General features: G+C 50.0%; 1 protein-coding gene across 6 annotated transcripts; it reads right to left on the reverse strand.

Moving 5' to 3' along the window:
- Nucleotides 1-1582: 1582 nt before the first annotated feature.
- On the reverse strand, nucleotides 1583-11071 carry LOC147651398 (uncharacterized). Of its 6 annotated transcripts, XM_086902257.1 has the most exons (13): nucleotides 10476-11067; nucleotides 10094-10178; nucleotides 9161-9352; nucleotides 8218-8281; nucleotides 8095-8138; nucleotides 7935-8000; nucleotides 7672-7751; nucleotides 7411-7585; nucleotides 6481-6543; nucleotides 6359-6402; nucleotides 6225-6269; nucleotides 4828-4871; nucleotides 1583-4675 (listed from the first exon to the last, which is right to left on the reverse strand). In XM_086902257.1, the coding sequence occupies exons 1-3, from the start codon at nucleotides 11008-11010 to the stop codon at nucleotides 9247-9249; spliced, it is 726 nt and encodes a 241-aa protein (XP_086758383.1). In that variant the 5' UTR covers nucleotides 11011-11067; the 3' UTR covers nucleotides 1583-4675; nucleotides 4828-4871; nucleotides 6225-6269; nucleotides 6359-6402; nucleotides 6481-6543; nucleotides 7411-7585; nucleotides 7672-7751; nucleotides 7935-8000; nucleotides 8095-8138; nucleotides 8218-8281; nucleotides 9161-9246. The 6 variants fall into 6 exon arrangements, with proteins under 6 accessions (XP_086758383.1, XP_086758386.1, XP_086758385.1 ...); XM_086902260.1 differs by having other exon boundaries at nucleotides 1583-3233; nucleotides 6481-7585; nucleotides 9322-9352; nucleotides 10714-11071; XM_086902259.1 differs by having other exon boundaries at nucleotides 6481-7585; nucleotides 9322-9352; nucleotides 10714-11071.
- Between the last annotated feature and the right edge of the window lie 536 nt (nucleotides 11072-11607).

The raw sequence follows: 11607 nt of genomic DNA on the forward strand, positions 1-11607 counted from the left end.
TCTGGGGCGGTCCCGAGGGGTGGAGCGGCGCCGGGGGGTGGTGTGGCGTGATGGGCAGCTCGGGGGCTCTGCTGGGTTTGAGGGGTGGTGTTTTGGTGGGTTTTGTGTTGATTGGGGGGGCTCCCGTTGTTGATGGTGTGTTGGGAGTGGGGGTGCTGGGGTGGGAGGCTGTGTTTAGGGCTGGGGTGTGGTTGAGGGGTGGGTGCTTGGGGATTGGGTGCGTGTGCAGTAGGGGTGGGTGCTTGGGGCTGGGTGGGTGCTTGGGGATTGGGTGGGTGTGTAGTAGGGGTGGGTGCTTGGGGATGGGGGGTGCATAGTGGGAGTGGGTGCTAGGGGATGGGGGGTGTATAGTGAGGGTGAGTGCTTGGGGATGGGGGGTGTATAGTGAGGGTGAGTGCTTGGGGATGGGGGGTGTGCAGGAGGGGTGGGTGAAGGGCTTGGGTGAGTGCTAGGGGAGGGTCATTGGTGTGTCATGAGTGAGTGACAGTGGGATAGGGGTGGGGACTAGGTATGGTGTAGGTGGGAGGGGGTGGGGCCCCCTATATAGTATATATACTATAAAGAAAAAGAATAAAAACTATAAGTCTGGTGCAGCAGTAGAAGGTTTCGTGCTCCCGGGGAGTAAGTGGTATGTACTTTATAATTTTTAATTTGTTTTTTTACTCCCCGGGAGCACGAAAGGTTCTACTGCTGCTTTTTCTAAGTTTAAAGTTTAAGCTAGAAAGCAAAAGAAGAAGTTAGACAGAAGAGAAATGAGTTAAAGTTTGACAGAAAGAAAATAGAGAGAGAGTGAAGAGAAACAAAGTCAGAGTCACAGAGAAAAGGGAAAGAGAGGGGGAGCAAAAAGAAACTAAGTCCAAGTCAGAGTCACAGAGAAAAGGGAAATAGAGGGGGAGCAAAAAGAAACTAAGTCCAAGTCAGAGTCACAGAGAAAAGGGAAAGAGAGGGGGAGCAAAAAGAAACTAAGTCCAAGTCAGAGTCACAGAGAAAAGGGAAAGAGAGGGGGAGCAAAAAGAAACTAAATCCAAGTCAGAGTCACAGAGAAAAGGGAAACAGAGTCAAAGTGAAAAGAAAGAGAGGGACAGTGGAGAGAAACCAACTCTACTTCCTTTCCATCTAACTCAGAGGCAGAGAGAAAGGAAACAGAGACAATTCCTGTTCACTGTAACTCGGAGTTACGGTGGAAAGGAATAGAGTCCAGTTTCTTTCTGTCTAACTCGGAGCTAGAGAGGAAGGAAACAGAGTTGGAGAGAAAAGAAACCGAGGGAGAGTGGAGAGAAACCGACTCTGTTTCTTTTCTGTCTAACTCAGAAGCAGAGAGAAAGGAAACTGAGACAATTCCTGTTCACCGTAACTCGGAGTTGCGGTGGAAAGGAAGCAAGTCCAGTTGCTTTCTGTCTAACTCGGAGCTAGAGGGAAAGGAAACAGAGTTGGAGAGAAAAGAAACAGAAAAATAGAGTGAGCAACAGTGACAGAGACTTAGAGAAAGTTAGAAAGAGATTGAAAAGCAAGAAATAGAACAAAAATAATGACTACACCACACCAAAAACACAAGAGCCAGGGGGGGGAGGGGGGAGGGGAATGAAAGTTTATTCACCTTTATTTACTGAATTTATTTACACTACAGCAAAACACAGAGAAACTGGAGACAAATACATTACAATACAATCCATGTACACACTGAAAAATTCCTAATTCACATACAGAGTAATACAGCAAAACACAGCAGCAAATGCAAATACAGAACAATACAAGCCAAATATGTATTAACAGAATATAACTATTTCTACAGTTCTGAAAAGGTCAATACATGCTGTTTCATTATTACTGCTATGCCAAACCACAAGGAGCACACAGAAAACACAATACTCATTCGCCACAGAAGCCGGCTTCAGCTCGCACACAGACTCACCTTCACTCTCCTCTCCACCGCCCCGTTATAATCCTGCTGTCGGTGGTCCTCGGGAACGTGGTTCCCGGGAGCCTGAAAACCAGCCTGCCTGACGAAAACCTCGGTCCGGGGCCGGTCCGTGCCCAAACTTTGGCGATGACTGTCGCCTCGCAGACCGGCCGGGACCGAGGAAAAAAAACCCCAGCTGGGAGGGAAAAAAAAAAAAAACCCCCCCAGCTGGGGATTTTTTATTCTAAATTTAAAAGTGAATTGCAAGTCCTGAAAAGCAAAAGCAATACATACCAGGTTAGAACCACTCGATACACACCCCCCTCCGACCCCACGGGAACTCGGTTCCCGGGGGGCCTCGAATTCAGCCTGCCTGACGAAAACCTCGGTCCGGGGCCAGTCCGTGCCCAAACTTTGGCGATGACTGTCGCCTCGCAGACCGGCCAGGACCGAGGAAAAAAAACCCCAGCTGGGAGGGAAAAAAAAAAAACCCCCCCAGCTGGGGATTTTTTATTCTAAATTTAAAAGTGAATTGCAAGTCCTGAAAAGCAAAAGCCATACATACGAGGTTAGAACCACTCGACACAAACACACACCCCCCTCCTACCCCACGGGAACTCGGTTCCCGGGGGGCCTCCAATTCAGCCTGCCTGACGAAAACCTCGGTCCGGGGCCGGTCCGTGCCCAAACTTTGGCGATGACTGTCGCCTCGCAGACCGGCCGGGACCGAGGAAAAAAAACCCCAGCTGGGAGGGAAAAAAAAAAAACCCCCCCAGCTGGGGATTTTTTATTCTAAATTTAAAAGTGAATTGCAAGTCCTGGAAAGGAAAAGCCATACATACCAGGTTAGAACCACTCGACACAAACACACACCCCCCTCCTTCCCCACGGGAACTCGGTTCCCGGGGGGCCTCCAATTCAGCCTGCCTGACGAAAACCTCGGTCCGGGGCCGGTCCGTGCCCAAACTTTGGCGATGACTGTCGCCTCGCAGACCGGCCGGGACCGAGGAAAAAAAACCCCAGCTGGGAGGGAAAAAAAAAACCCCCCCCAGCTGGGGATTTTTTATTCTAAATTTAAAAGTGAATTGCAAGTCCTGAAAAGCAAAAGCCATACATACAAGGTTAGAACCACTCGACACACATGCACACAAGCAGACCCTGACCCACCGACTCTCAGAGACAGACACACTCTGACACGCAGCAGGAGACTAACTCGCACAGTGACCGCAACCCTTATTTGAAACACTCTGCTAAACAAAATGCCCTGAGATATCTTCTCACTGCTGCTTCTCAACATAAAACGGTAGATCCTCAGAAAATAGGCATCAGAGACCTGCAAGACAACACAAGGTGGTCAGTGAGGAATTCTATGGTAGCTATGACTCAGCCACCCTCTAGGCCCACATATTTTCTACACAAAAACCTGATAGAAAAAAGGACCTGTAACCTTTTATAATTGTTCCACCTAACTCTAACTATGTGCCAGGGCAGGGCAGCTCCAAACCAATGCAGTTAAAGTTAAGTTACAGAGGCAGGCACAATGCAGTTAAAGTTAAGTTAAGTTACAGAGGCAAGCACAATGCAGTTAAAGTTAAGTTAAGTTACAGAGGCAAGCACAATGCAGTTAAAGTTAAGTTAAGTTACAGAGGCAGGCACAATGCAGTTAAAGTTAAGTTAAGTTACAGAGGCAGGCACAATGCAGTTAAAGTGAAGTTAAGTTACAGAGGCAGGCACAATGCAGTTAAAGTGAAGTTAAGTTACAGAGGCAGGCACAATGCAGTTAAAGTGAAGTTAAGTTACAGAGGCAGGCACAATGCAGTTAAAGTGAAGTTAAGTTACAGAGGCAGGCACAATGCAGTTAAAGTTAAGTTAAGTTACAGAGGCAGGCACAATGCAGTTAAAGTTAAGTTAAGTTACAGAGGCAGGCACAATGCAGTTAAAGTTAAGTTAAGTTACAGAGGCAGGCACAATGCAGTTAAAGTTAAGTTAAGTTACAGAGGCAGGCACAATGCAGTTAAAGTTAAGTTAAGTTACAGAGGCAGGCACAATGCAGTTAAAGTTAAGTTACAGAGGCAGGCACAATGCAGTTAAAGTTAAGTTACAGAGGCAGGCACAATGCAGTTAAAGTTAAGTTAAGTTACAGAGGCAGGCACAATGCAGTTAAGGTTAAGTTAAGTTACAGAGGCAGGCACAATGCAGTTAAGGTTAAGTTAAGTTACAGAGGCAGGCACAATGCAGTTAAGGTAACTTAAGTTACAGAGGCAGGCACAATGCAGTTAAGGTAACTTAAGTTACAGAGGCAGGCACAATGCAGTTAAGTTACAGAGGCAGGCACAATGCAGTTAAGTTAAGTTACAGAGGCAGGCACAATGCAGTTAAGGTAACTTAAGTTACAGAGGCAGGCACAATGCAGTTAAGGTAACTTAAGTTACAGAGGCAGGCACAATGCAGTTAAGTTAAGTTACAGAGGCAGGCACAATGCAGTTAAGTTAAGTTACAGAGGCAGGCACAATGCAGTTAGTTTTACAGAGGCAGGCACAATGCAGTTAGTTTTACAGAGGCAGGCACAATGCAGTTAGTTTTACAGAGGCAGGCACAATGCAGTTAGTTTTACAGAGGCAGGCACAATGCAGTTAGTTTTACAGAGGCAGGCACGGTACAAGGCAGTCACAGGCGATGTCTGCCGGGTGAACGTGGCGATAGCTGCAGATGCGAAGGCCGGTTCCTCGGACGAAAAAATCCACGACGACATCGAGAGGCTGAGATGGCTGATGACTTGAAACACGAGAGAACAACAACATGGATTGGAACTGCCCTGCCCGGCAAAAGCTCTGGGGAGCTTGCAAAGAAACCCTCTCCTTTGGCTTCAGAGGGGCCTATCCCACTAGAGCCCTGTCCTCTAACTTAACTTCAAAATGCCAACTCACCTGCCCATCTCTGCTCCTTGCCGTGCTCCGGGCAACGCCGAATCCTGCAAAGACAGAGAAGAAAAAAGCACTCTGAGTTACTGTCACAATGCACAAGGTGGAATTCCCGATGTGGTTCCTTTATTCCATCCGGGACTACAAAAGCTTGTCAGCCAACCAGGGACTGAAACAGAAGAAAAACCACTCAGTCCCACCTCTCGTACCCAAAGATCCCCTGTAAAGTTCTGAAGACAGAGCCCTCAAACGAGTGTGGGGTGCTTTGCCCTGAGGCATGTGCTGTTTTTAACAAATTCGAGTCACCTCCCTTGCTTTCTAGACACTGCTCACCGGCGTGGCAGGCTAGGGGCGGCTGAGGCGAAACGTCTTTCCCCTGATAATGACTGCACGATAAACCTGCAACCCCTTCTGTCTCTCAGAATCCTGTCCGTGACACCGATTCGTGTCAGGATCTACAAGGTGGGATTTGTGATGTGATTCTCTCATTCTATCTTAGAGAACTAAAGATTAGCAGCAAACCAGGGACTTTAAACAGAAAAACCTCTCAGTCCCACTTCTCATACTCAAAGATCCCCTGTAAAGTTCTGAAGACAGAGCCCTCAAATGAGTGTGGGGTGCTTTGCCCTGAGGCATGTGCTATTTTTAAAAAATTCGAGTCACCTCCCTTGCTTTCTAGACACTGCTCACCGGCGTGGCAGGCTAGGGGCGGCTGAGGCGAAACATCTTTCCCCTGATAATGACTGCACGATAAACCTGCAACCCCTTCTGTCTCTCAGAATCCTGTCCGTGACACCGATTCGTGTCAGGATCCACAAGGTGGGATTTGTGATGTGGTTCTCTCTATCTTAGAGGTGAAGATTAGCAGCAAACCAGGGACTTTAAAAAGAAAAACCACTCAGTCCCACTTCTCATACTCAAAGATCCCCTGTAAACTTCTGAAGACAGAGCCCTCAAATGAGTGTGGGGTGCTTTGCCCTGAGGCATGTGCTATTTTTAAAAAATTCGAGTCACCTCCCTTGCTTTCTAGACACTGCTCACCGGCGTGGCAGGCTAGGGGCGGCTGAGGCGAAACGTCTTTCTTCTGATAATGACTGCACGATAAACCTGCAACCCCTTCTGTCTCTCAGAATCCTGTCCGTGACACCGATGTGTGTCAGGATCCGCAAGGTGGGATCTGTGATGTGGTTCTTTCATTCTATCTTAGAGAACTAAAGACTAGCAGCAAACCAGGGACTTAAACACCAAGACACACAGAGAGCTTGCACCCACCTGTCCTCCAGTATGTGTCAGGATCCGCAAGGTGGGATCTGTGATGTGGTTCTTTCATTCTATGTTAGAGAACTAAAGAGTAGCAGCAAACCAGGGACTTAAACACCAAAACACACAGAGCTTGCACCCACCTGTCCTCCAGTATCCTAGGCTGGGATACCTTGCAAGTAGACCACCTAAAATAAAAAAAACAAGGGAGAAAAGTTATAGCAGAAACTGAGACCCCAGCAAGAACAACTGCTTCTCTCCACCAACCGAGGCTCACCTTCGCAATGCTTCACCTTCTCTGCTGCTATCCGGCTTTACTTCCTAGAAATAAAGACAAAGAGCAGAGCTGTAACACAGTGACCGGTTCCAGCCCCGCTGCAAAGAAAAACCGTGACTGACCTTCTCAGGGGGACCCCCATCATCTGGGATAGCTGCTCTGCCACGACGTCAAACCGTCTGCATCTGAAAGAAAGTTAGGAAAAAAGTCAAAGTGCTGCAGGGTAACTTCACAGCTCCAAACACCTTCTGCCAACATAAGAATACCACCTAGACTCCAACTACAGCCCGTACTACAAGTCTCCGATTACAAGTGCCCGGGACTTGTCCTTGAACGCCTACAACCGGGCTGGGCGGCAGGGCAGAGCAGCTCCGGACCGAATACCCCCAGACACCCGTGACACGTGAGACGAGGGAGTGTCTCCCTGAGTGAAAACTCCCTGAGACAAGAAAGTCCTCACGAGGACCGAGAGAATGCTGAACGAGATGACCGAGGAGGGACCCGAGGCGAGCCTGCCGGGCTCGGATGACCCTGGAGGAAAAAGACGCTAACGGAACAACTATTTTCCAAGAACCGCAGAGACGGATGCCCGAGAATCCTGTGGCTGGAAGCCTCTGCCTGCCTTTGAATCGGCACAAGTCCTTATCCACTGTAAAGAGACATTGCTGCATATAGCTGTTGACACAGCTGAGAACGAGACCTAAAAAGATCACGTGCTTCTGAAGACAGATGCGATTCTGACATGTGTCCGACCTCCCGAATCGAAGCTTCGCCGGCGTCGGGCCGAGGAACGCAAAGATGGGAGATGAACGGAAGGACCCCAGGGTTTCTCATAAGCCCCTGGGAGGGCTAAGGCAAGAGACACATTACACGAGATGCACAGAAGGCACAGAAGACACAGAAGGCACGCGAGACAAGTGACAACACACCCTGGGACTGCTCTGCCCTGCCCGCCTCAGCATTGCGAACCAAAGTGAGGCTTTCCCTCACTGGGGCCTATGGGGTCATTTCCAGAACCTCCCCATCCCCAAAGCTCACTCAAAAACCCAAACCGATCTCAGTCCCGACCGCCGCCCTGCTTTGATCCCCTCTGCGGGCTCCACTTATCTCTCAGAGGGCTGAAGATGTGAGTCACAGCGAGAGGCCGGTCGGGAGCCAAACAAAGCCACCTCGCTGTCTGTGAAGTTCTTCTCTCACCAGGCTGTTGTCTCAGACAAGTATCATCACCTATGATAAAGAAAACCAAATCTAAGTGCACAATCTTAGTGGCATATTCACCAATTTCACTGCAAAAAAACCCAACTCGTACTCACCGTCTCTTAGGAACTCCCGGGTCCTCCGGCCACACATTTCAGCCACGCTCCGAGGCGGATGCCGTCGTCGCAGGGTACGCCTAGGATAAACGGAGAGGAGGCGATGTAGCGTCACTGAAAGTTGAGCGCGCCCTCGCCGCTCCTTCCAACGCCCCCGACTCGCCGTGACTCCTCGGCCACGCCTAAAGGGTACCAGGACCGCACCGACACGTGGACGAGGTCGAGGCTTCGTCACGGACTCGGTAATATTTGCTGGGGCTCACCAGAGAAGCAAACCGGGTCTCTTGGCAGGTCAGTGAGGGGGCCTCAGCACAGCATCAGGAGGCAGCCTAAAACACACCAACAAGCAGGGATGCTTGGAGTTGGACCAGAAACTGACACCCCAGCAAGAACAACTGCTTCTCTCCACCAACCGAGGCTCACCTTCCACCTGCTTCGCCCTCCCCGCTGCTTTCCGGCTTTACTTCCTAGAAATAAATACAAAGAGAAGAGCTGTAACACAGTGACCGGTTCCAGCCCCGCTGCAAAAGTAAAACCGTGACCAACCTTCTCAGGGGGACCCCCATCATCTGGGATGCAGCGCTCTGCCATGAGGTCAATCCGTCTGCATCTGAAAGAAAGTTAGGAAAAAAGTCAAAGTGCTGCAGGGTAACTTCACAGTTCCAGACACCTGCTGCCAACATAAGAATACTACCTAGACTCCAACTACAGCCCGTATTACAAATCTCCAATTACAAGTGCCCGGGACTTGTCCTTAAACACCTACAACCAGGCTGGGCGCCAGGGCAGAGCAGCTCCCGACCAAATACCCCCAGACACCCGTGACACGTGAGACGAGGGGACGTGACAGGGAGAGAAAACTCTCTGAGACAAGAAAGTCTTCACAAGGACCGAGAGAATGCTGAACGAGATGACCGAGGAGGGACCCCAGGCGAGCCTGCTGGGCTCGGATGGCCCTGGAGGAAAAAGATGCTAATGGAACAACTATTTTCCAAGAACCGCAGAGACGGATGCCCGAGAATCCTGTGGCTGGAAGCCTCTGCCTGCCTTCGAATCGGCACAAGTCCTTATCCGCTGGAAAGAAACACTGCTGCATATAGCTGTTGACACAGCTGAGAACGAGACCTAAGGAAACATCCGATCGCGTGCTTCTAAAGACAGATGCGATTCTGACGCCTGTCCGAACTCCCGCATAGAAGCTTCGCCGGAGTCGGGCCGAGGAACGCAAAGATGGGAGATGAACGGAAGGACCTGGGGTTTCTCATAAGCTCCTGGGAGGGCTAAGACAAGAGATATGTTACACGAGATGTACAGAAGATACAGAAAGCACAAGAGACAAGTGACAACACACCCTGGGACTGCTCTGCCCTGCCCGCCTCAGCATTGTTAGCTAAAGTGAGCCTTTCCCGCACTGTGGCCCCAGAGGCCATTTCTCAAACCTTCCCCCCCGCATAGCTGACTCAAAACCCCTAACCGGTGTGAATGCTACCCCACCGCCCTGTTTTTATCCCCTCTGTGACCACAGCCCTCGTCTTATCTCTCTGAAGTGAATCTGTGCGAGGGGACGATCCGCTGCTAAGGAAAGCTGCTGCGGGGGCGGTTCCCTTTTGTGTTACGATGAATCTGCTGAGAGAATCTGAAGTATCGCACTTGATATGACCTAGAACTTCGGGAAATTCTCCTAAAAAAAAAAAAAGCCAAGAAGAAGAGTCATTATAAAAGCATCTTATTGCCCCTGAACCCCCAACACAAAACCATGAACTTAAATACTCCCTGTATTCAATATTGTTTTCTTCGCGGTGTTTTCAAAACTTCTGCTGCTCCAAATGCCCGAAAAGATGCCTGCTCTTAGCAGGCTGAAGCAAATTGAAAGAGCCTCTCCACTGAAATGAGAGAGGAGCTCTTTACCCCTGCTGATTCCCCTGGAAGGAATAATGCCCCTTAGCACAGCCTGGGGTTAATATACCCCTAATTGGGCCCGCCTCTTTTTCCCACGATGCCTGGGAAAGGGGAGGCGGCAAATCCCAGCGGGTATAAAGGCCCTCAGAGGGACCGTAGCTGTTTGGCTCCTCTGAGTTAAATTTGAGGTAAGGAGCTCTGCGTAGAAGAAAACTCTTTGCGAAAAAACAATGTTTTCTTTTCTGCTACAATTATTCCGGACAATGGAGCAAAGGAACAAAAAAAAGGTAAGAAGAAAAACTTTGTGTTTCAGCAGTGTTGCCAGCTAAGTTGGATAATTTATGGACTTCCATAATTATTTTTCAGTGATTACTAAGTAGCACTCCACCTGTGATTAATTAGGGTGGAGAAGAATAGTATTGATTTGAATGGTGTCTCATAGGGACCTTTAATCAGGGCTGTCTACATTCTAAATGAAAATAAGAAAAAGAATGGTCTCCCAGGTGGCATTACCATTACATACCTGCTGGCCTCGCTCCCGTCGCAGATATTTGGTGCCGGGGTGTGGGTAGAAGTGCCCTGAAATGCAGCTTTAAACCCTTGAAATGCTGGAAAAGGCAACGCTTAAAATGAGCAAATGGGACACCTAACTCCATTTAAACAAATACAGTGGTAAATAAATGGCTTCTCCCCTTTAATTTAAACCCCTCAGATATTGGGGAAAAGAGTGGTTTTCCTCACTTTAAATCTCTCTGGTGATGGAAAAGGGGGCATTTTGCCCTTAATTCAGATCCATAAGGAATCATCATCAATGCTTTCCCGTTCCACTTAAACTGTGAAAAAATAGAAAATGAGCAGTCTCTGTCAGTTGATACCTCTAACAGCACAGAAAAAGCACAGTTTACCTCCAGTTGAGACTATTAAAATTGCAGGGGAAGTGGATTCCTCTTCAATTTGAACACAGGCAATTGTGGAAAAGGAAGCTTTTTCCCTCAGCTTAAACCCCTTTTTTCCTGATAACCCATCCCTTTTTTGGGGCTCTGAAGAGGAAGTGGTGAGGTAGAAGAGGAAAGTTGAAAACTGTCGCTGTTTCGCGTTGTCGGGGAGAGTTGTTGGCGTAGCGGATACTGACGAGATCTGTACCGATGTTAGCAGCGGGGCGGAGACAGGCGGGGGCCGTGTGCCGGCGTTGGGTGGCTTCGGTGGGACACGCGGGGACGTGAAGACGCAGAGCGGGGACTGGACGGTGGCTGGGCTGGGCGGTGGCAGAGGCGACGCGGGTGCCAGCAGTTGTAGAGCCGGTGTCCCGTCCCCTTTTCTCCCCCTCCGTGGCTTGAGAGGCCGGTACGAAGGGCGGTAGAAAAGCTGGGGCTGCGGGCGGGCACGGGGCAGCCATGGGTAGCGGCAGGAGCATCGGCGATAGAAGCGGTGACTGCGCATGCGTGGATGACGTCAGCGCCGTAGGGCAGCATGGGGGAGTGGTGGACGGCAGCGCGAATTTCAGGTCGGCCCGCACCGCACAGAATAGTGTCGGTGGGCGGCGGCGGGGCCGGCGGCCCCACGGGCGCCGGGAAAGCGGAGCCCGCGGGGCACCCAGGCGGCGCGGACGGCGCGGAGGGGGTGTAGGGGAGCTGAGCTGCGGGAACCGCGATGCCGAGGGCGGGCGGGGTGGCGGAGCCGGGAGCCACGGTGTCGGCGGGGGAAGGGGGGACCGCGGGTTTAACTTTAATAGTTCTTCAGGCTATTCTTTAAGAATAGCTAATTCTTTAGCTATTTCAGAGCTATTTTAGGATACTTCAACATATTTTAAGGTCAGTCAGAGGGGACGCCCTGTGAAAATGTAGAGTTTTAGGACTGCAGAGGGAGGCTTTGGTAAGGGGCCGGTTGTGGTGCCGTGGGTTGGGTCCCATGCTGCTGATCCAAAGGTGATTTTCCAGGTCCGGTGAAGTTGCTGAGGTTAGACTCGTGAATAGACGCTGGAGGTTTGGCCTGAGGAAAATCCTGCACTAGAAAACTCACGACACAATTTTGGTGATG

The sequence above is a fragment of the Cyanistes caeruleus genome, chromosome 9 (genome assembly GCF_971803275.1).
Source record: "Cyanistes caeruleus chromosome 9, bCyaCae1.hap1.1, whole genome shotgun sequence".
Classification (NCBI taxonomy): Eukaryota; Metazoa; Chordata; class Aves; order Passeriformes; family Paridae; genus Cyanistes; species Cyanistes caeruleus.

Excerpts from the sequence above, each read along its gene's own strand:
- LOC147651398 (XM_086902257.1), bottom strand. The coding sequence starts at position 11,010 with ATGCGCAGTCACCGCTTCTATCGCCGATGCTCCTGCCGCTACCCATGG. Across the intron at positions 10,179-10,475 it reads TTTAATAGTCTCAACTGGAG|CATTTCAAGGGTTTAAAGCT; the intron begins GTAAACTGTGCT and ends TGCCTTTTCCAG. Across the intron at positions 9,353-10,093 it reads GACGGGAGCGAGGCCAGCAG|GAGAATTTCCCGAAGTTCTA; the intron begins GTATGTAATGGT and ends TTTTTTTTTTAG.